At 47.3% G+C, this 24,642-nt stretch overlaps 1 protein-coding gene across 1 annotated transcript; it reads right to left on the bottom strand.

Moving 5' to 3' along the window:
- Positions 1-5,796: 5,796 nt before the first annotated feature.
- Positions 5,797-7,732, bottom strand: LOC137717273 (protein NODULATION SIGNALING PATHWAY 2-like). Its single transcript, XM_068456581.2, has one exon. The coding sequence runs from the start codon at positions 7,562-7,564 to the stop codon at positions 6,050-6,052; it is 1,515 nt and encodes a 504-aa protein (XP_068312682.2). The 5' UTR covers positions 7,565-7,732; the 3' UTR covers positions 5,797-6,049.
- Positions 7,733-24,642: the final 16,910 nt, after the last annotated feature.

Raw genomic sequence — 24,642 nt, 5'->3', positions numbered from 1 at the left:
CACCTCACCCATTGTGAGCTCGGCCTGCCGATTCCTCTTATGCATCTTCAGAAGCTCGACCTGCCGCACACTAGCTGCATATTCGGTCATGCAGGATTTGTCGCCCAACTCGAAATCTCTTGCAAGCTCAGAAGTAACTACCGAGCTCCGAATTTGAAGTTCAACAATTTAACGATCGAGGTCGGCTAGCGCTTCCTTCTTCATCTTCAGCATGTCGACCCGTGGATGCAAAGTTTCTTGAACGACCATCACAGCTTTCAAGTCGTCTTCGGCCCGAAGAGCTCTCTCGAAAATACCGAAATATTCTCGAGTTCGTTCCAGAGTAGAAGATGCTTGAGTAATGGCTTCGTTGCTTAACTAACCATCAGCCGCAAGATCGTTCAGATATGTCCCTACGGAGTCGAGACCTTGGCACTCAAGAATTTGTGACGCCGAAAGGGACAACAGTTCCTGCAGCTTGACAAGGACATCTGGTTCAGATGTTGACATGAAAGGTTTGGTTGCGGTCATTGAAGAGCCAACCGCTCCCGATGTAGTCGCAATTAAGGCGTCAAGCTCGACCTCCCACGAAGGCTGCACAGAAAAAGAAAATTTGTAAGCAAAAGGAAAGTCATATGGAATGCATAACAGAGGGAATTTGTTTCTAAACCTGCCGAGAGAAGACTTTGGCCATGTCCTCTAGTTCATTGCTCGAACCTAGAGAACTTAATGGCCGGGCCCAGTGTCTAGGACTGCTTCTCAATTCACGCGGCCGATGGAGTTCATCTACATTTTATGGCCATTGAGGTGGCCAGGAAATGTAGATCACACCCTTCGACGCATAGAATTGTCGATGAAATGAATGTTCGGGCACCTGACATTTAATATTTTCCTGGGTTCAGATGCGTCATAATAAAATTAATGAAGAAAGGGAAATGAGCCTTACAAAAGCTGAGGTTACTTCTTGTGGAGGAATGTCGAGGTTTTCATCTTGTGGATGGAGCGGCGTTTCTGTCGTCGCCTCAGGCTTGACCAAGGGTCTCTTCCCAAGATCGACCGTGGGATGATCCAGTTGAACAGCTGCCTTGACCACGGGGGGAAGATTGGCGGAAGAAAGTCTGGCTGGTCGAAAGCGACTCGTCAGCGGAATCTCGTCACCCTCGTCGCTCTCATCGTCCTAAAATAAAAAGCTGTTGAGATTTGTAAATTTGATAAAATGAAGAAGGTTCACTAGCGACATAGTCATACCTCTTCCAAGATTATCATCGACTATTTCTTCGGGTAATTTGTCCCGACTGGTGGGGTTATTTTCTCCAGGGCAGGCGCAGCCGTTGGCCCCAGGACTACAGGTCCCTCGACCAGCGGAGTAGTCTCTAGATCAGCCACGACCCCAGGGACGGCCCGGGTTGCTTGGCAGGATGTTGTTGGTCTTTCCTCCATTGGCGTCTGGACTACAGGGGCGGGGGGAGAGTTGTTAGTTGCGGTTGTCCCAGTAGTGTGGCTGGAAATTACGTGGATCTCCCGTTCCCCCTTCTTCGCCAAGTTCTTGACGCGTTTTGAGGGTCGGAGAGCTACGCCGGCCACTTTAGGTTCCGGACGAGGCTGTTTTCCTTGTGAAAGTTGCACGGCAGTTTTGCTTACCTTAGAAAGAGCAAATTTCTTCTTGGCCGCAGCCGCGGCGATCACATCCGCTTTCTTCGACGACAGACCATCTGAGAAAACGAGATCACATTAGCAAGGATCAGTGACAATAGAAAAGAGAAATAGAAGAAAAGGTAGCCGTCTACCTCAGGTCGGCTCTTTGGATTGGGGGCAGAGATTTTCTTTGGCCAATCGCTGAAAATTTTGTCGGTGACGTTTTCGACCGCAACTCCAAAGAAAGCTCCAGTGTACTCTTCCCACCAGTCGCCGAAGGTGTCTGTGCTGAGGGATTCAGGAACAGTTGGTCGGAGGCGAAATGTTTTGCACTGATCCTGAAACTCTTTCTCGGAGTCTCTGCACTCCCTCTCCAATAAGCCAGAAAAGCGTTCTCGGCTGAGGAGGGAATGGGAAGTGAGTAGAGGTACCGGACAATCTTGAAGGTATCCAAGTTGTCGAGCCGTCAAGTGGGGGTGGTAGACTTCCCAACTCACTTGGCGAGAATCACAACCAAGGGGAAGGTCGCGTGCTAGCACGATCGACCCCCAATTCTGACGAAGGGCAGCATTTTCACATTCATTCCAGGCTGATGTTGGAAGCCTGATGGAGGAAGGGTGCTCTTGACGACGACACACTAAAAATTTGTCGTCGGAGAGGATTTCTAGGCCGAAGAGGTACTTGAAGACTTCTTCGGCCTGGTGAAGAGGCGGTAGTCGAGATGCCAACTGAAGGCCGAGTGAAGTAGTAGGTTGAAAGGCAGAGATGTCTGGCCAAAGTGTGGTGAAATAAACTTGTAGCCAGAGTTGGAAGACCCAAAGGGGACCGTTTTGGTTTGGGTCAATTTTTCCAATAGTCGCCTCGGCCAGGCAGAGAAGAAGATTGGCGAGAACGGCCGAGCTAAGCGCCAGAGTATGACCACTGGCATGTTCTCGACCAAGCACTTGTTTGACCGGGTGCAACAAATAAATTTGTTATACCAGTAGAATAGGAAGGCTTCTTGTTTTCCTTTCCGAAGACTTGCCTCTCCTCGGCCAGCGAAGGGGAGGATAAGGGTGTTGTAGTTGAAGGAGTTCTTGTGTACCTTCTGTACCTCTGCTTTCGAAGGCTCTTGACTATCTCGACTTAGTGTTTTGATGGCTCGATCGTCGAAGAACACCTTAAGGTCGAGATTCGACGGGCGTCTAAAGAGAGAGGCATCTATCGGGATGCCAGAGGGAAGAGTCCCAAGAATAGCCGAGACGTCAAGGATGGTAGAGCAGAGAGGGCCAAAGGGAAAGACCATGGTGTTGGTGGCCGAGCACTAGAGACTTAGCACTGCCATAAGGAGTTCTTTATCCATGGCTAGCTCTATGGTCGAGAGTTTGATGGAATCATAAATACCAAGAGCTTTCCACTCTTGGCCGAAGAAATTTTCCATTTGGACGACCTAAGCTGCCCAGTTGGCATTGGTTGTAGGCTAGGCTCCTTGGGGCTTCGATAGGTCCCACTTTGACCAGTCGAACCTTTGCAGTAAGGGTGTCAGGCAGTGAGCCTTGAAGAGTGTGGTGATGGACGAAGGTATTACATCTTTGAAGAGTGGCCCCATGATTTGATGAGTAGTGCTTAGGTCACTCTCGAAGCGCAAGGTTTTGATGGCGTTCCGATCGATGAAGCTTTTGCATTTGCTACATTCGTTGTTGAGCTTGGAAATAAAGGCGTTAGAAGCCATTTTGGAAAGCCTGGAAGAGTTTTGGAGGAATGCTTGGGAGGATTTCTGGGATGAAAGTTTTTTTTTTTTTTTTCTGGGATTTCGAAAGCAAAATGGCGGAAAGATTTTTCAAAGGTTTTTGGAAGCGTGAAATGTACGAATGGGAGAATTTCAGGTATTTATAGGTGTATGGAGAGGAAGGTCAAACGTTTGATGATCTAAGGCGTTTTGATTTTCAAATTTGAGGGAAAAATCGACCGGGAAATGGCCAATCATTTCGGATATCTCCGGAATCTCTAAGGATAGGATCAAGGTTCTCGAGGTTTTAGGACGCACAATTGCGTGCGACGGCAAATTTAATGCATTGATGAGGAAAAGACGCTTCGGCGGGTGCACGTTTTCGAGGGCCATGATTAAGGGCTGTTAGGTTTATCGGAGAATCGACACGTGGCAGGACATCGGAAAAAACAGAGATCGTGTAATCATATTTCATAAATGCGCATGGTGGTGGTTATCGAGACGGTTAGGTCTAATGGTAAAAGACATTTTCGCTTCTTCAAGGTCAAGGCTCGATCGAGGATTGACGATTGACGACCTTAGAAGCGAGGAGGCAATGTTTAGGCTTAGGCCCAAAATAATATAATTGGGCCGAGTGTGGATTTATGTTCGGCCCAAAGTTTTTTAATATGCTATGGGCTGCCTGGTGGTCCCGAGCCGTTCAGCAAGGATGGTCGAATCCTATCTCAAGAAGGAATAGTTCGGATGAGCGAAGGGGTCGAAGAAGTCCTGATACGATAAGGGGCCTAGTACAATTTGGATTCTCGACCAGCAATGAATACGACCTCAAAAAAGGGGTGAGTTCAAAGTTCTAATAAGAGTAGGATTGGTCGAAGTGGAGTTGGAACAGAACAAGAAGTCCCAATCCAGGTATGATTTTGACTCGATCCCAAGGAAGATTTGGTACTATAAATACAAGACATCATGCAATAATCAGGCTCTCCAATTCAACACACAATTGCTCTGCACAAACCTCTCAAACAACTTGAGATTTTTCGTTTTCTTTTTCCGCCAACACATCTTCAGTTTGGATAAACAGCACTGTGGAAGTAACGAGCGAACATGTTCAATTTGGATAAACAGCATTGTTACTGTAGAATCAATCGACCGAGGAGCATCTTCAGTTTGGATAAACAGCACTGTGTCGAGTGATTTTATGATTGGATACTCACAAATGAGTTTCAGAGTTCGGCATTCTGACGGCCGAACTACATTTTCCATCAAGACATGCATTACCTTTGAGTACTTGTATCCATATAGTCTGGTGTCGATTCGACGTGCTTATACACTCACGAATATAATCACTGTGACCGAATCCGGCACCAACGATTTGTGAATTTTGCAGAATTAGCAGCCTTGTCTTTAGGCTCGAGAATCCAAAGGCCGAGACTTGTTCCTTCCTCGGTCACAATTGCAAGATAAAGAAGTCATCAATGCGCTCAATGCAACATCAACAAATTTTACTCCTCGGCCGACGGGTTGGCACGCCCCGCATTCAACCGAAGGACGTAGATAGCTTATTAGTTACTCGGCTTGCGCGCCACGTAAAGTTTGTAATTTTTAGAGTCAACATGATTATATTCAAATAAAGATTCAAGAATTTAACGGTTTTGAATATAAAATTTAAATGATAAAACACATTATTCGCAAAAAGTAAAATTTATATGATAAAAACACGTTATAAAATTTATATGATAAAACAATAGGAATAACTCTGGTCCTAATGTGAACGGTAAGTACAAGGGACTTCGGAAGTCAATAGCAAAAACTAAAACTGACAAGAATGAATTTGAATATTAACTCATGCAGTGATAGAATAAACAAGAGGAAAATTTTCCAAGCTTATTTGCAAGACCTGTGGGAATGTGTGTTTGAAAGACACTTAAGGTTAGCTACTTAGTATTACGGTTTAATAGTATTTTTCTTTTCTTGTAAGTGAGAGGTTTTAGGCTCGATTCTCGCCAAAGATGAATTTGAACCACGTTATTGATTGTCCATTGTGAGATTATTGATTGCCCATTGTGAGGTTTAGTCCACTCCCCCACCCCTTACTATAAATAATATCATTTGTTAAAAAGGAAAAAGACAAACAAGGTTCTTTACTTTCTTCTTCTGATGCTAACATATACACTTGGTTATTTACGTGCATGAATAATTGACAATAACAATTTTTATTAACCAAAGTCATTTATATATCATATGAAAACAATTTTCACACATTGTTTTCTCTTTCGGCATACTTTTGTTCTTTAGATTTTTAATTTAATAACTAATGAGAATCAATGGACAAAAGTAAAGATGTGTGCATAAGGAGAAAAAAATATTTGTGAAATCACTTCTCATATTATTAATATGTATGTATAACATTAACATGTAAGTATAGTTACATTCCTTTCTACCTCCTTGATCAATTTGGGCATTGAACAACTGCCATTTAAATCTATATATACAAAATATTGTATCGTTCCCAATCCTATTCTCTTAAAACTTCAAGAGTCTCAAACAACAAGGTAGACTCACTTTAAAAGAAATCAATTGCATTGACCTGAGGTGAAATCCCAAAATTTTGCTTGGTTACAATTTTGACCACCATATGGTTCGAAATTTTGCTGGCAATTTAGCTAAATTGGAAAAAAGACGATTAAGTGAGGAAAAGGGGTTGAAAGGCAAATAAAAAACTTGAAGAAGCTAATTGACAACATCAAATTCTGAGGGTGACGTCCAAATGGAAGCTGAGAGTAAACAACAAGACTTCCAACCTAAAACCAGCCGATGATTGGTCACCTCCTCCACCCTATAACCGTCATTAAAAAGACCCAACAAAAGTTTTGCTTGACAATGATTGGCAAAGCTTATTGGAATAGGCGTAAACCCTACCGCGCACAACCTCTCCCACCAAGAGCAGCCAACTTCTCCGTGGGAGCGGTAGATATGAGCCAATGACCCTACTATTCGAGGCCCCAAGAATACTCTCTCCACTAGAGCTCTAGCCCGGCTTTGCATTGGGAACCCGGCCTCGAGTGAGTCATATACTGCTGAGTAATGGTACAATGAGTCCATGAAGTGGGCCACGAAGCCTCCATCCCATGTGGACCGTGCTTCTTCCTCAACCAAAGTGACTAGTCTCGGGCTAAGAGTCTTGGCTCCGGATAAAAAGGAAGCAATTGAATCTGGAGACCGGTAACTAAAATGTGGGAGGTTTAGCATACAATTGATCACCAAGGTCTCCCCTTTTATCAACTTCAAACCGGATGGTTGAAATGTCTCATCAGAATCCAACCTACATTGGTGAAAAGAAAATGGCTGACCAATCGACGCGGCAAATGCAGTCAAACGACGGCCGGTCTCTTGGACGGTCCCAATCGACTGCCTTCTGCTGCCGCCCCTCGACAAGGCCGTGATCCTAAGATGTGGGGTAGGTGGGCCCTCCTTCCGGGAAACCAAGGCCTGCATCAAGGAAGCCCATTGGATACCCTCCATGATGTCATAATCTACGACGTGGATCCGTCTCTCATGGACCACGGCCTCTAAAATTGCCTGATTGGCTGTGAAGTGCCCAAATTTAACGTAAGGCGACATGTCCTGGAGCAGTTGAAACGCTGCGGTCACGTCCATTGGATGGTGGCCGTGATTGCGGTGCGCCCCACTCCCAATCAAATGCTTACCATGCAAACCCCCGGTGCCTTCTAGCAAACCCTGGAGGGCCTCGGTATAATACGCCGCCAGTCTCTCCATGTTAGAACCGTCAGTTGGAGAGACCAACTCCTTGAGCCGAACCAATATCACCCGAGCCAGATCTCGGCTCTTGTTTGCGCCCGTCAGCGCCTCCGCCGCCGCCATCAATAAATGGACCAGCCTCAACCCCTTCAAGTCCTCGCCGTTAGCGCCGCCGTCTTCATCCGTCAACGTCATCATTTCTCCCGACGCCGTCGTATCGTTTGACGCTTCTAACTCTAGAGGCTCGTCCTGGGCCGACGAGGAGTTCAGCTCAGTGCTGCCATCTTGGTCTTCCACCATCGACTCAATGAGCCCTTGAAAGTCGTCTCCGGCGAGCTGGTCTATCGGCGCCAGCGCTTCCCAGTCGACCACCGGAGACCAGGCGTACCAGTGATCGGTGGAAACGGTGTTGGTGCTTGTGGTTGTGGAGCTGCAGCCGGATAAATCAAGATCAGGGTCATCATGCCCGTCAATGGCCATAGCCATGGCTGAGTTCAACAGCAACTGGGTCACGCCGGTTGGGTTAATGAGTTAATGGGATTCAGTTTTGGTGATGAAGTGGTGGTAGATTTACAGAGGGATTGGAAGAGGAGAAGGAGGTGGAACAAGAGAAAGTATGTTAAGCTACTAATTAAGAGATTAATTATCGACTAATTGATGGGCTCATCATGATCATCATGCCCGAGGTTGAGTTTGGTTTTATACTTAGCCGATCCTAATCAGCATGATTACTGTTATATATTTAATTAACTTTACACTGCTGCCCCCTAAGTTTTTACATAATTTCAAACCTCAAGCCACCTGCTTTCCAAAAAAAAAAAACAAAAAAAACAAAGAAAAAAAAAAAAAAAAAAAACCCTTAACCAACCTAATTAATTAGTTTAATTAATTAAAGTAATTTGTGTAACATCTGACGTGGCAAGTAATGTGTACATCCCACATGAGTTAATGAATCTATGTGATTGAATGTTGGTTATATGCATTACTTACCATATGAGATGATACATTAATGTAGTTTTAAATGTGATCATCATATCATTACTCAATTAGGTTTGGGGTATATTTTTATGTTTGTGGGTTATTTTATTTTGATTTATTTATGTGTCTAACTTCAAACGTCATAGCACCACTTTTTATATATAATATCAGTACAATACTAGATATTTAAGATGAAAGCAATTAGTGAGATAGAGTTTGTATTAAGTTCAAGTTGCAGTTGCAGTTTTAAATGGACAAAATAAAGGTTCGGGTTTAGCATTGATCAATTTTTAAGAATGTTTGAAAGTGAATGCGCAAGTAGAAGTAATTAATATTATGGGTCATTTGGTTCTGTTTCTAGTCAACTTAATTGTTAGATGGAAAGCAGGTTTGTTTAAATATTTTGATCAAAGTATTTAGCATCATTGTAACTCCTGTATTTACGGAGTTAATATCCAACAAAGTATAACATTTAAACAAATTCAAATAAAAGAGTCTAATAATAGTGTTTGGACCCAAATTATTATTGCTGGGCCGAGTAGCAGGATGCGCTCGGCCCAAGGTGATGACAAGTAATATGGGCCGAATAATAAGGCCCGGGCCAGCTGGCAGGGTCGGCCAAATCCTATCAGAAGTAGTCCAGATAAATAGAAAGGTCGAGGAAGTCCTGGTGCAACTAGGATTCTCGACCAGCAAGGAATGAAGTCCCGAAAAAAGGAAAATTCAGAATCCCAGTAGGAGTAGGTTTGTTCGAGGAAGAGGCGAATTGGGACAAGGACTCCCAATCCAAATCGGAGTCGGTTTCAGGGAATGGGGCACTATAAATACAAGAAATCATGCAACAGAAAAGGACCTTCAACTCAGCATACAATTGCCCTGCGCAAAACCTCTCAATCACCTTGAGATTTTTTTTCTTTTCTTTTTCCTGCCGACACACCTTCAGTTTGGATAAACAGCACTGTGGAAGCAACCGGCGAGCACCTTCAGTTTGGATAAACAGCACTGCTGCTGCAGAATCAGCCGCCCAAGAAGCATCTTCAGTTTGGATAAACAGCACTGCGTCGAGGTCGACCGATTATCTATCCAAGTCTCGGTCGAGAAAGGTTTTCGAACCTTTGTTGACAGAGGTCACCTTGCTAGCCTTCTCGGCATAGTTAGGTGTTACGAATTACATTGCTCGGCGTACTGGTCGCCGAGTGGTTTTATGATTGGATACTCACAAGTGAGTTTCAGGGTTCGGCATTCCGACGGCCGAACTACGTTTACCATCAAGACATACATCACGTTCGAGTACATGTGCCCATACACCTTGGTCTCGATTCGACGTGCTTATACTCTCACGAATATAATCACAGTGACCGAATCGGGCTCGGACGATTTGTGAACTCCGCAGAATTAGCAGCCTTGTCTTCAGGCTGTAGAACCCAGAGACCGAGAGTGTTCCTTCCTCGGTCGCAATCGCAAATTAAAGAAGTCAGCAACGCGCTCAAAGCTACATCAACAAATTTTACTCCTCGGCCAGGCTCGGCCGACGAGTTGGCACGCCCCGCATTCGACCGAAGGACGTAGTTAGCTTATTAGTTACTCGGCCTGCGCGCCACGTAGGTTTTGTAATTTTTAGGATCAACATTTTGGCACGCCCAGTGGGACCATTGTGCTAAACCTTCGGAGTTCATGACCATTGAGACACGGTCTACGAAGCAGAAAACAACCATGGGAAAGTCAACAACTGACTTGCCAGTGCAAGGCCTTGGGCAGGATTTGCATTCTACAAAAAATCCGATCATAATTGCGCCGCCCGAGGCCACTAGTATAACACGCCGGGAGAATGAAGTCTGTCTCGGCGGACAACCTTACAACCCCACAGTCCCGAATCAAACAGCTGGAATGTTCATGGAAGGGATTGTAGAAGATTGTGATGACGATGGTGGAGAAGGTTCCGATCCACCAACTAGGACATTCCTTCGGAGACGACTGGATGAACAATATCGTCAGGTCGAGCAGTCGATTGGTCAGAAGATGAATGATTTGCTAGACGCAATACGTAGTAATAGCGATACACAGACCAGAATGCTTGAACTACTAGTCAGTAAAGCTTTCGAAGATGGCCAGGTCGGCCAACCGCGGCAGCTCCCGACGAATGTGCCCATACCAGCCGAGAGAGGGTCCGCTCGGCCACAACCAGTCCCCTTAGAAAGAAGAGGACCAGGGAATAGAGTCGAGGGACCAAGCCAGGGAGAAGAAGTCGCCTCCATAAACGTGACCGAAGTCCAGAGAATGATTGATTCGGCCCTAAAAAAAGGGCCGAAGTTTCCAAAATTCATTCACCCGTACCCAGCTTATGTGGAAAGGTTTGAATACCCACGAGGATTTAAGATCCCCGATTTCAGCCTCTTCGCCGGGGAATCATCATTATCCTCACTAGAACATGTGGCTCGGTTCACAGCGCAGTGTGGGGACGTCAATAGTGATTTTTACAAACTACGACTGTTTAACTTTTCACTGACAGGCTCCGCTTTCGCCTGGTACATTAATCTTCCACCCAACTCCGTGCAGAGTTGGGAAGAGTTGGTCGAAAAGTTCCACGAACAATTTTATCGGCCAGGGATGGAGATGTCCGTATCATCCTTGGCCAGGATGGCTCAAGCATCTGATGAATCTCCAATGGAATACCTAACAAGGTTTAAATCGGCCAGGAATTGGTGCCGAGTGCCACTCCCCGAAGTAGAATTCGTCAGGATCGCCCTCAACGGATTAGACGTGGAATACAAAAAGAAGTTTCTGGGGGCAAATATTCGAGATATGTACGAACTTGCTCAACACGTCGAACAATATGAGTATCTGCTCCGAGAAGAGAAGATATCAAAGTCACCATCCCGGGGGACGTTGTATAAGAACCCCACGGTGAGCTATGCATCGGCCGAAAGTGAAGACCCTCAGTACGCTAGTGTGGATGCAGCCGAGATAATAATAGACAAACCCTATGTTTGCAAGGCTTTGGCACAAGTAAATACCAAAGACGCCAAAACACGTTTGACCGCCGAGGAAACGGCTAAGTCATCAAAAGTATATACTTTTGATATCACCAAAGCTGACGCAATTTTCGATCAATTATTGGCAGCAAAAATCATCAAGCTTCGGCCGGGGCATACTATCCCTAAGGCCGATGAATTAAAAGGAAAGATATACTGCAAATATCATAATTCTAATAAGCATGCAACCAATAATTGTGTTGTGTTCCGGGACACAATTCAAAGCTGGATTGAAAAAGGAAAGTTGAAATTTCCGGAAAAGATGGCGGTCGACGTTAATCCTTTCCCTTCAACAACGATTGGTATGGTGGATGCTCACCTTCCCAAAAACAAAGGGAAGGCCGAATATGTCCCGGTGCAGCATATCCGTCGACCAAATGGTCAAACAAGACTAAAGCTTGATATCTTTTCAAATGCACCACCAACGGAACAATCGGCGCAACCCGCCGATGAGCCGATGACAAGGTCAAAATCCGACGGAACTTGTGGATCGAAGGTGTTATGTGACCATTGTAAAACACCAGTGGAGCCTGGAAGGAAGACATCTTCAACATCACCTGCGGCCCCTACAACATCGTCGACAGGGTTAAGTCCACGACATCAAGTGTTTGATCGACTCGGCCCACAAGTACGGCCGAAAGACCAGACCTCGGTAAGGCGGCGTCTGGATTTCGACGCACCTTTCTACAATGAGGATTATTACTCGCGCAATGCTAATAGTTCGGCCTCACCGGCCGATCGCAAAACTTTCAAACCACCAAGGACATCGGATCAACGCTGGTACAGTTACAATTCTCCGACTGGTTTGTATACGGCACTGTCCAAATCCCAAAAACGTCGTCATCAACGGATAGATTGCATGGCTCGGCGACGAGGAGCGCAGGCCAGCCCGGCCAGTCAATGGCAACCAAAACAGGCCGTGGAAGATAGTAGCGAAAGGCCAACCCCGACTATCATGACCGAGTTAGCCAAAGGGAAGAAAGTAGCGGAGGTTGATTTCGAAACCACCATTGAGGAGGCTGAGAAACGTATTAAGATCCTTCTCCGGCCTGGGGAAACGAGAGCTCGTCTAGAGTACTTTACACAAAAGGCCGAAAGGAAACTTTCTCCGTTACCACCGCGCGAGCCGCTTATCAAAATACGGCGCAACTTACACCCTCCGTTCCTCGGTGCATCCATGGAATACATGCGAGAATTTCACAAGAAATATTCCGCAAATGACTTGTACGGACTCCCCAAGGCATGTCAGGAAGCCCTCGACTTGGCGCTAACTTGCCCTGATGCCGAGCAAATTATCCAGAAAACTTCTGATCCAGCCATTAAAGCTAGGTTTCAACATATCCGGGAGGCTCGGGTCCTTGGTTTTGAGGTCGATCCTTATACAGATATCGACGCCGCCGAATTACCCTTTTCGCTCGAAGACCTTCAGCATTTACGCTATCATTTCGAAGTCTTCTCGGCTGTATCGCTCTTCGGCCTCACGGCCGACGAGGAAAAACGGATAGCACGATTGGATATCTATTTAGACACAAGAAACGCCCGTATTGCATATGAAGAACGAGCCCGTGTAACAAAGGACCAACGAAAATCTTCGGCAGTACACATCGCCGAAGGAAATGGCTCACCCGCACTCGATTTGGTTCCCACGTCTCGGATACCGGCTTTTACCGAGGAACTCAAAAGTTTGATCGAGGATTTTCCGACGACTGCTACAGAGGATAGTTCTCCGGAAGACGACGACCATGACCCCATGGGCCCCTCGGTCCTCGAACATATGGAGATCAGTATGGTCCACGTCCTACCAGCTGAATTCCAACCGAGTACCCACCAGTCAAGTTTCTTGGACGGGGACGTAGTTGCCGAGGAAGCAACACAAGTAGACTTCGTCGCAAACGACGACGATAGAGAAAACCAGAGCGGGGACAACCTTAAAGCCGCTTTGGCCGAGCTATTTCCCCGCTCCCCCTCGGTTAATCTCCAACACCTGAAGCCGTTGTACGTCACGGCTCACATCGAAGGATTTCCCATTTCTAAAGTGTTTGTCGACTGTGGAGCCACAGTCAACATTATGCCGATATCCGTCATGAAGGCCTTACGTCGTTCTGATAATGAACTCATTCCATCAGGAATCACTATGAGCAGCTTTGTTGGTGACAAATCTCAGACCAAAGGGGTGCTCCCGTTGGAAGTTAGCATTGCCGGCCGTCAACACATGACGGCATTCTTTATCATTGATTCCAAGACCGATTATAACGCATTACTTGGCCGCGACTGGATCTACCAAACCAGTTGCATTCCTTCCTCACTATACCAAGTCCTCATCTTTTGGGATGGCAAATCGGTCGTAGTCCACCCAGCCGATAACCAACCATTTGAAACCAACATGATTCAGGCTCGCTATTATGATGATCACGTCGGCTACATCACCCTCCAAGGCCTTAACGAGGATGGGCGGCCGACGAGAATTTCGGTACAAAAAGTGATTGAGGTCGGCGCCGAGACTGTCCAACAGGATTCGGCGAGACTTGGCTTGGCGAACTTGGCCATCAATACCGATGATTGAGCACACCACGCAAGAACGGCGTCAGGCCGCGGTTTCATCTACAATGGAACGTCTGCTGGCCCATTGGTACGCCATTACCAAGCAACCACATTCTGGCATCAATTTGATCGAATTTCTGGCCGAAGCAGATAACGGCCCCGTTCTATCGTTCGATAAAGTTCAGGCTGCACCGGCCGAACTCGAAGACCATCGACCTCAAGTCAAGGACCCGTTAGAGGAAGTTAACGTAGGCACGGCCGAGGATCCTCGAACATTATTTATTAGTGCGTTACTCCCACCGTCCATGAAGGTCGAACTCCGTAAGCTACTCCATGAGTTTAAAGATTGCTTTGCGTGGAGTTATCATGAAATGCCTGGCCTCGACCGAAACCTTGTAGAACATGAGCTACGCATCAAGGAGGGATGTAAGCCTTTTCGACAACCTCCTCGCCGATTTTCAAACGAAGTACAACTCGGCATTAAGGAAGAATTAGTTCGGCTTCTGAAAGCCGGGTTTATTAGGACCGCTCGGTATGTCGAATGGTTGGCCAATATCGTCCCCGTGTTAAAGAAAAACGGTGCCCTTCGCATTTGCATCGATTTCCGTAATCTAAATCTGGCTACTCCCAAGGATGAATATACGATGCCGATTTCAGATTTATTAATTGATGCCGCAGCTAATCATGAACTGCTATCTTTTATGGACGGTCATGCGGGTTACAACCAGATTTTCATCGCCGAAGCTGACGTCCACAAGACGGCTTTCCGTTGCCCGGGGGCACTTGGTACTTACGAATGGGTAGTCATGCCTTTCGGCCTCAAGAATGCCGGCGCCACATACCAACGAGCCATGAATATGATCTTCCACGACTTAATCGGTACAATCGTCGAAGTTTATATCGATGATGTGGTCGTAAAATCCAAACGCCGTCAAACACACCTGGACGACCTAAGGCAAGCGTTCCTTCGCATGCGCAAAAACAACCTCAAGATGAACCAGGCCAAGTGTGCTTTCGGTGTTTCGGCCGGTAATTTCCTAGGATTTTTGGTACACCATCGTGGCATCGAGGTCGATAAAAATAAAGCCCGCGCCATCATTAGCGCCCCACCTCCAACGACAAAGAAACAGCTCCAGTCGTTACTTGGGCAGATAAATTTCCTCCGGCGTTTCATCGCCAATTCGGCCGGTAAAATGAAGGCATTCTCTACGCTCCTTAAACTGAAGGAGACCGACCGATTTGAATGGCGCGAAGAGCATCAAACTGCGTTTACGCAGATCAAGGTGGCCCTTTCCACTCCACCAGTGCTCGTTCCACCTTGTCGCAACAAACCCCTTAAGTTATACATTTCGGCAGCCGACGAATCCATTGGTTGCCTCCTCGCGCAAGATAATAATGTCGGGCGTGAACAAGCTATCTTTTACCTTAGCCGAAACCTGAATTCCCCAGAGATTAATTATGCACCTGTCGAAAAACTTTGCTTAGCGCTGTTTTTTGCCGCATCCAAACTTCGGCATTACATGCTCCCCACAGTTACGCAGGTCATCGCCCAAACCGACGTAATTCGTTACATGCTGACTCGGCCTATGGTCAAAGGCCGAATCGGGAAATGGACACTCGCCTTATCCGAGTTCAGCCTTCAGTATGTACCACAAAAGGCCGTCAAGGGGCAAGCCCTCGCCGACTTCCTGGCATAACACCCATCCCCTTATGGTTTTGAGGGGGGCGACGTCGACATCGGTTTCGTCACCACACGCGATAACCATTGGACTATGCATTTTGATGGTTCCAGTACTTCGACCTCGGCCGGTGTCGGTATCGCAATTCAGTCGCCGGACCACTGCCGATGGTATTTTTCTCTCAAGTTAGATTTCAGCTGCACCAATAATCTGGCCGAGTATGAAGCCCTCATTATCGGCCTCCATGTTTTACACGATCTGCGGGCCCCCCGCATTCTCGTCCTTGGTGATTCTGAACTTGTGATTAACCAGCTGAACGGCGTGTTTCGCTGCATGAGTTGTACTTTAGCTCCCTATCACATGGTCGCCACCTACCTGGCCGAGTCGTTCGAACGAATCACATTTGAACACATTTCACGTATTCACAATACTGACGCCGACGAACTCGCCCAGATCGCCTCCGGAGCACAACTCATGGGGGGCAAACTAGGTCGAATTGTGGGAATTGCGACCACGGGTCAACGATCGTACCCCGCCTTGGTCAATCAGCAAACTCTCCAACGCGCGCACGTAATACGTACAAGGGTAATGTCGCTCCCATCCCTACTAGAACGAGGAGATCCCATAGAAGTATGTGTCGTCGAAGTAGAACCAGATGATTGGAGAAAGACGATGTTACGGTACCTCGATAACCCCAATGGGAAACACGACCGAAGAACGAAGGTGCTCGCCACGAATTATGTGTCGTATCAAAATGAATTATATCGCAAGGGCGAGGATGGTTTACTACTATTGTGCCTCGGCCCACACGAGGCTGCCCAAGTAATGGCCGAGGTACATGAAGGAATTTGCGGAGCACACCAATCTGGACGAAAGATGCGCTGGTTGCTCCGACGACACGGTTATTTTTGGCCCAATATATTAAAGGATTGCATCGAATATGCACGGAGATGCGTATCATGCCAAATTCATGGACCCGTGCAAAGAGCCCCGGCCGAATTACTACACTCGGTTACTAAACCATGGCCGTTCAGGGGTTGGGCAATGGATGTAATTGGCAAAATCACACCGTCATCAGGGGCAGCGAAGCACGCATGGATAATTGTAGCAACCGACTATTTCACTAAGTGGGTCGAGGCAAGGTCATACGCCGAATTAACTGCTAAAGAGGTATGCAACTTCGTAGAGGAGAATATTGTGACCAGATTCGGCGTGCCAGAAACAATCATAACTGATAATGGCACTATATTCACGGCCGATAGGTTTAGGGAATACGCGGCAAGTTTGAATATCCGACTCGAGCAATCTACGCCGTACTACCCACAGGCAAACGGACAGGCCGAGGCAAGCAACAAAGTGTTGATCGGCATCCTTGAAAAAATGGTAAAAGAGAAACCTGGTTTGTGGCATTTAAAATTAAATGAAGCATTATGGGCATACCGAACTTCACCCCGGTCGGCCACTGGAACCACTCCTTACGCGTTAACTTATGGACACGATGCTATGTTACCAGTCGAGTTGAGTATAAGCTCGTTGCGAGTAATCGAGCAGAATGATTTGTGCAGTATTGAATACAGTCAAGCGATGCGACAAGAGTTGGAAGACTTAGAAGAAAGTCGAATCGACGCAGGTAACTTGTTGATTGCGCAAAAGAAAATTGCCGAATGAGCATATAACCAGCGTGTAAGACAAAAAACGTTCGGCGAAGGAGAATTGGTTTGGCAAACTGTGTTGCCTGTTGGAATCAAAGACCCCAGGTTTGGTAAGTGGTCGCCAAATTGGGAAGGGCCATTCATCGTTCACAAAGTCCTCGGCAAGGGGGCATATCATTTACGAGATCGGACGGGTTCAGTTCACAAATTGCCGATTAATGGAAAGTTTTTAAAGAAGTACTACCCAATTACATGGGAAATGCAAGAGTAAGTCCATTATACTGACAGCAAAACGACCATTGTATTGATGGCAAAATAACCATTGTATTGATAACAAAAGATTCATTACAAGAGAACAAATACAATGATTAAATTCCTAAGGGGTCGAAGGGAGGAAGGTCTCGAGGGCAGCTTTTAGCTCCAGCCACTTGGCTTCGCTCAAAATTATCTCAGCCTGCCGGGTCTTCTTGTTGCATTGCAGTTGCTGGATACGCCGTGCACCGGCAGCGAAGGCCGTTAGCCGAGTCTTGTTGGCCTCAAAGTCCTTCTCAAGCTCAGAAGCAGCGGCCGACCTTTGCCGTTGAAGGTCAGAAATCTGACATTGGAGGTCAGAGATCTGGCGATCGAACTCGGACAGCTTGGCTTTCTTCGCCTTGAGTGCCTCCATCTCCACTCGGCCGGCCTCATGCGCGACCTTGGCCACCTTCAAGTCGTCCTCGGCCTGCAAGGCTCGCTCGAAGACAAGAAAGTGTTGCCGAGTTCGCTCCAAGAAGTCGGTAAGGAAAGAGATACCCTCCGGGCTCAGATGACCACCGCTGGCGAGGTCATTGAGACACTCTCCAACAGAGTCAAGGCCTTTGCACCGGAGAGCTTGAGAAGCAGTCAGAGACAAGACTTCGTGCAGCTTCACGAAGACTTCGGCGGGCGTGGCTCCCACCGATTCGGCCGGAGCAGCAGAGGAGCCGGCCTCACCGGTCGTGCTCTGGAGTAGAGCGTCAAGCTCCACTTCCCACGACGGCTGCACGTAAAAGGAAAACTTTGAGAAAAAAAGAAGACGTCGTGATATAATGCATAAAAAAAGGGAAAGTGTTTTAGACCTGCCGAGAGGAGACTTCGGCCATGCCCTCTGGGTCATTGCTCGAACCCAGGGAACTTAATGGCCGAGCCCAGTGCCTTAGACCGCTACGCAATTCACGCGGCCGATGGAGGTCATCTACATTAGATGGCCACGATGGCGGCCATGAAATATAGACAACGCCCCTCGGCGCATAAAATTGCCGGTGATATGAATGTTCGGGCACCTGACATTTAATAATCTTTTAAAAACATGTGCCACACAAAAAAAATCAGCACAATAAAAAGCGAGACTCACGAAGGCCGAAGAGACTTCCTGTGGAGGAATGGGGGGATCTTCATCCTGCGGATGGATCGGCGATTCGGCCGTAGCCTCAGGATCGGCCATCGGTCTCTTGCCACGATCCGCCGCAGGAGAACGCGGTCGAACAGTCACCTCGACAACCGGAGGAGGATGGACGGGAGGAGAGCTAACTGGTCGACGACGGCGCTGCAGCGGGACCTCGTCGCTCTCACTCTCGACATCCTGAACAAAAAGAGAATATTTAGCGTTACGACCAGAAACCTAAAGAAGCAAGTGGAAGCAGAATTATACCTCCAAAACGACCGTTGGAGACAAGGGTGCTTCGGCAGGCGTAGTCGACTTCCCCACCTCAGGTACCACGACCGGCTCCGAAGCTGGAGTAGGTGCGACGATTGGATCGGCCGGGGAGACGGCTGTAGGATTCGGGGTTGGAGATGCCGGGGTAGCCGGCACAGTTGGAGAGCCGGCAGGAGCAGGCGTCCCAGTAGTGTCACTGGGGACGACATGAATTTCCCGGTCGCCCTTCTTCGCCAACTTCTTGACGCGTTTAGAAGGGCGAGGGGTCTTTTCTGCCGGCTCAGTCTCTTGGTGGGGGCGTTTGGCAGGGACCGACCGCTTGGTGACAAGGGTCCCCTTCTTGGGCACCAGCTTCTTCGTCCTTGCCACCGCGGTGACCACCTCGACAGTTTTCGACCCGCGACCCCCTGAAATAGCAAAGCAATTAGTAAACAAAGACAAGTGAGTTTTTCTGAACTGGCAAAGCAATTAGTCAACAATATACCTTGGAAAGACTCCTTAGGTTGAGTCGAGGGCACTGATCTGGGCCGGTCACCAAACGCTTTGCTCACCACGTCTTCGGCCGAGGCACCGAAGAAGTCGCCAGCGTACTCGTCCCACCAGTCCCCAAACGTATCGGTGCCCAAGGATTCCGGAACGGTTGGCCGAAGACGGAACTTCTTGCACCGCTCCTGAAACTCCTGCTCCATCGTCCAGCACTCCCTCTCGGAAGAACCAGAAAGACGTCCCCGGCTCAGGAGGGAACGAGAGACGATCAGGGGTACAGGGCAACCTTGGAGGTAGCCGAGCTGTCGGGCGACAAAGTGGGGCTGGTAGACCTCCCAACCGGCTCGGCGAGCGTCGCAACCAAGGGGAAGGTCGCGAGCCAGTACGATTGACCCCCAAGACTGACGAAGGCCCGCGTCCTCGGCCGAGGCCCAAGTTGCCATCGGAAGCCCGATTGACGCAGGGTACTCTTGGCGCCGGCACACCAAAAACTCGTCGTCCGAAAGAACTTCGAGACTGAAAAAGTGCTTGAGGACCTCGTCAGCCCGGTGAGGAGGAGCCGGTCGAGAGGCAAGTTGGGGGCCGAGGGCGGCCGAGCGCTGGAAGGCGGGGACCTCAGGCCGAAGAGTGGAAAAATAGACCTGCAGCCAGAGTTGGAAAACCCAGAGGGGCCCATTCTGGTGCGGGTCAATCTTGTTGACGGTCGTCTCGGCCAAGCAACGAAAAAGGTTGGCGAGAATAGCCGGGCTAAGCGCCAGAGAGTGACCACTAGCCAGGGCCTGGGCCACTGGCATATTCTCGACCAAGCACTTGTTCGACCTGGTACAACAAATAAATTTGTTGTACCAATAGAAGAGGAAGGCTTCATGTTCTCCCTTCCTGAGACTCTCCTCGCCTCGGCCGGCGAAATGGAGAATCAGAGTATTGTAGTTGAAGAAGTTCTTGTGAAGCTTCTGAACTTCTTCTCTTGAAGGCTCCCGACCGCCTCGGCTGAGCGTTTCGACAGCCCGCTCGTCGAAAAGCGCCTTCAGGTCGAGGAGGGAGGGGCTTCCAGAAAGAGCGGCATCGATTGGGAGGCCGGATGGTGGAGTCCCAAGAATGGCCGAGATGTCGAGGATCGTAGGGCCGAGGGGTCCAAATGGAAGGACCATGGTGTTGGTGGCCGAACACCATAGGGTCAAGGCCGCCATAAGCAGCTCTTTGTCCATGGCAATCTCCATGGTCGAGAGCAGGAGGTGGCATCTATGATGCCATCCTCCTTGAGGCCGAGCCAAGCACCATTTGGACCAGTCGACCCCTTGAAGCAGGGGTGCTAGGCACTGCTCCTTGAGAAGGGTGGTGATGGACATCGGCACGGCATCTCTGAAAAGGGGGCCCATAATCTGATGAGTCGTGGCCATGTCATTTTCGAAGCGTAGGGTTTTGATTGCGCTCCGATCGATGAAGTCTTTGCACTTGTTGATTTCGTCGGAAAGTTTTGAGATAAAGGAGGCCATTGGAAGAAGAAGAAATTGCAGAAAGGAAAACTGGGAAGAAATCGCAGAAGGAAGAACTGGGAAGTTTGATTGGGACGAACAAGAATGAGGAAATTGAAATTTTAGGATTTCTGAAAGCGTAAAAGGCGAATGGCAGAAATATGGGTATTTATAGGCTTTTCAGGATGAATATCAAACGTCTGGGATTCAAAAAGCACTGGTTCAAATTGGGGGGAAATTTAACCGGGAAGGGCTCAATCATTTCGGATATGTTGGGAACCTGCGAAGAGGGGATCGAGGAGTCGAAAATCCAGGACGCACGATTGCGTGCGACGCCAGTTTTAAGGCATTAATGAGGATGAGATGTTCCAGTTATTACACGGTCTCGAAGCCCACGATTGAAAGTTTTAAGAATGGCGGAGAATCGACACGTGGCCACGCGTTGGGGGCAACGAGGAAAGTGCAATCATGTCTAATAAATGCGCAGGAATAACGGCCATTAAGGAAGTAAAGTCCAAAAGAGAAAAAACGTTTTCGCTTCTTCAAGGTCGAGGCTCGACCAAGAATTAACGGTCGGCGACCTCAGAAGCGAGGGGGCAATGTTTGGACCCAAATTATTATTGCTGGGCCGAGTAGCAGGATGCGCTCGGCCCAAGGTGATGACAAGTAATATGGGCCGAATAATAAGGCCCGGGCCAGCTGGCAGGGTCGGCCAAATCCTATCAGAAGTAGTCCAGATAAATAGAAAGGTCGAGGAAGTCCTGGTGCAACTAGGATTCTCGACCAGCAAGGAATGAAGTCCCGAAAAAAGGAAAATTCAGAATCCCAGTAGGAGTAGGTTTGTTCGAGGAAGAGGCGAATTGGGACAAGGACTCCCAATCCAAATCGGAGTCGGTTTCAGGGAATGGGGCACTATAAATACAAGAAATCATGCAACAGAAAAGGACCTTCAACTCAGCATACAATTGCCCTGCGCAAAACCTCTCAATCACCTTGAGATTTTTTTTCTTTTCTTTTTCCTGCCGACACACCTTCAGTTTAGATAAACAGCACTGTGGAAGCAACCGGCGAGCACCTTCAGTTTGGATAAACAGCACTGCTGCCGCAGAATCAGCCGCCCAAGAAGCATCTTCAGTTTGGATAAACAGCACTGCGTCGAGGTCGACCGATTATCTATCCAAGTCTCGGTCGAGAAAGGTTTTCGAACCTTTGTTGACAGAGGTCACCTTGCTAGCCTTCTCGGCATAGTTAGGTGTTACGAATTACATTGCTCGGCGTACTGGTCGCCGAGTGGTTTTATGATTGGATACTCACAAGTGAGTTTCAGGGTTCGGCATTCCGACGGCCGAACTACGTTTACCATCAAGACATACATCACGTTCGAGTACTTGTGCCCATACACCTTGGTCTCGATTCGACGTGCTTATACTCTCACGAATATAATCACAGTGACCGAATCGGGCTCGGACGATTTGTGAACTCCGCAGAATTAGCAGCCTTGTCTTCAGGCTGTAGAACCCAGAGACCGAGAGTGTTCCTTCCTCGGTCGCAATCGCAAATTAAAGAAGTCAGCAACGCGCTCAAAGCTACATCAACAAATTTTACTCCTCGGCCAGGCTCGGCCGACGAGTTGGCACGCCCCGCATTCGACCGAAGGACGTAGTTAGCTTATTAGTTACTCGGCCTGCGCGCCACGTAGGTTTTGTAATTTTTAGGATCAACAAATAGGCTCTCTAGGTTTTCTCCCAAACTCTAGGAGAGCGGCTGGCGACAAATGGAAATCCTGGGATTTTGTTTGAGTTTTCTGGCTGACGGTTCAGTGCGGCGAGGAAGGAGGGCTTGGCCTTCTTACGAATTTTGATCAATTCATGGTTTGGGGAACGATTTGCAAAGGAATCGTGTGGTGTGCCAAGGTCGGCGCGCATACTTGGGACTTGGGGTTCGAGTTGGGTTTCATTCGGGTTCATTTGGGCTCGGTTTGATTGGGTTAGAGTTTACTTGGGTTGGGTTCGGGTTGCCCAACTTTTTCAAGTTTAATCTTGTAACAACTTAGTTTCCAAGAATTCTTAAAAAAATTAAGCCAAATAGCATCAAAGCTAGCTAACTTTAATTTCATAAATCCATCTACTATAAAGCTTTAGGATTTAGAGACTACAAATATGGGCTAACTAATCAAAACCTCTTATTCCCTAAAAGCTTAAGTAAGTATAAAGGGTAATTTATTAAAAAAAATATTAGAAAGCGCATTGGTTTTTGGACTTGGCTCACTTGGGTGTAGTCTGAGCATTAAGGGCAAGCAATCAACCTGTCCAAAAGTAGTGTGGCGTTTAGTCAGAATCTCACAGAGATAGATGGCCAGTTATTTGCCGATTGCTTAGGGATGGCGCGTGTGGAATACCATGATTGCTATCTTGGGCTTCCGGTGTTTATCGGTAGGTCTAAGAAAGATACATTTGCTTATATTAAAGATCGGTTGTGGAAAAAGTTAAATGGTTGGTGTGGCTTATTACTTAGTAGTGCAGGTAAGGAAATTTTAATAAAGACTATGGCACAGGCAGTACCGTTGTATACAATGCAAACTTTCTTGCTACCAAAGTCTTTCTGTGACGAGATAAATCAAATGGTGGCTAAGTTCTGGTGGGGAAGAGAAACAGGTAAGCGTAGAATACATTGGGTGAAATGGCAGTGGTTGTGTAAACCCAAAGGTGAGGGTGAGGGTGGTTTGGGATTTAAGGATTTGTATGCGTTCAATCTTGCTTTGCTTGCGAAGCAAGGGTGGCAACTACTACAGCAACCTAATTCATTTGTTGCACGAATTTTTAAAGCTTGGTATTATCTTATTAATGAGTTCTTGTAGGCGCCTATTAAGCCTAATTCCTCTTATTGCTGGCATAGTGTGGTGGCATCTCGAATGATTATTATTTGGGGTGCGAGATGGAGAGTGGGGGATGGCCTACAAATCCGTATTTGGTGAGACAGTTGGCTGCCATGGGATCATTTCTATCACATTCTTAGCTCTCTATCGACGGGGGTGCATCCATTTCTTATGGTGAGATCTCTAATAGTGGAAGATGCTGGTGTCCGGTGGAATTCGAATTTAGTGCGTAGTTGGTTTGTGGAAGAGGAAGCGGAGCTCATTTTGAGCATACCTTTGAGTTTATTTCATCCTGCTGATTCGTTGATTTGGGCGAAAGAACCAAATGGGTTATTCATAACTAAGAGTGCATATTTTGTGGTAAGATCGTGCCCAGGGATGGGTGGTGAGGAGCCCACAGTTTCGATGGTTAGTGAGAAAACAAAATTTCTTTCAAAAGCAATTTGGCGGGCCAAAGTTCCAAGGAAAGTGAAAATTTGTGTATGGTGGGGATGCATGAAAGTGTTGCCTTCCAAAGTAAACCTGAAGAAGAGACAAGTACTTATGGAGGCTACTTGCAGATTTCATGATCAAGAAGAGGAGACGGTAGAACACACCTTGTTAAAGTGTCCTAAAATGCCAGCTGTGTGGTTTGGAAGTCCATTGGGAATTCAATCCTTTACGGACAATGAGAACGAGTTTGCAGGGTGGTTGGAATTTATGGCGCAGGAAGTCTCTAAAGAAATTTTTGAGTTGCTCCTTATTCTAGTTTGGAGTATTTGGAAGGGGATGCATTGTTGGTGACTTCCGCAATTCAGAATGCAAGTGCAGCATATAATGGTCATTACAATCATTTGTTCGAAGATACCAGGAAGCTACTGTGAGAGTTTAGACAATGGAAAATTACGTTTGGTCGAAGAGAGATGAATAAGGTGGCTCACCGCCTTGTGAGGTTTAGTCTAAGTTTAGATCATCCAGTCTCTTGGTTTGAAGAGCCCCCTAATGTAATTTCTGAATAATTATTTTAGGATAGTATTAGTAGTTAATTGGTGTGGGACATTCTTTTTGCCTTCAATTGGGTTGAAAGCCCTGACAATGTTTTTATTGAGGCCCACTGTAAGCACCATATCCTCGATTTGTACGCATTTCAATGTTCAATGAATATCGCACTTTCTTCCAAAAAAAAAGAAAA

Source organism: Pyrus communis, chromosome 8 (genome assembly GCF_041283825.1).
Source record: "Pyrus communis isolate YQ-2024b chromosome 8, ASM4128382v1, whole genome shotgun sequence".
Classification (NCBI taxonomy): Eukaryota; Viridiplantae; Streptophyta; class Magnoliopsida; order Rosales; family Rosaceae; genus Pyrus; species Pyrus communis.
This window is presented reverse-complemented; position numbering and strand designations above follow the sequence as displayed.

Excerpts from the sequence above, each read along its gene's own strand:
- LOC137717273 (XM_068456581.2), bottom strand. The coding sequence starts at position 7,564 with ATGGCTATGGCCATTGACGGGCATGATGACCCTGATCTTGATTTATCC.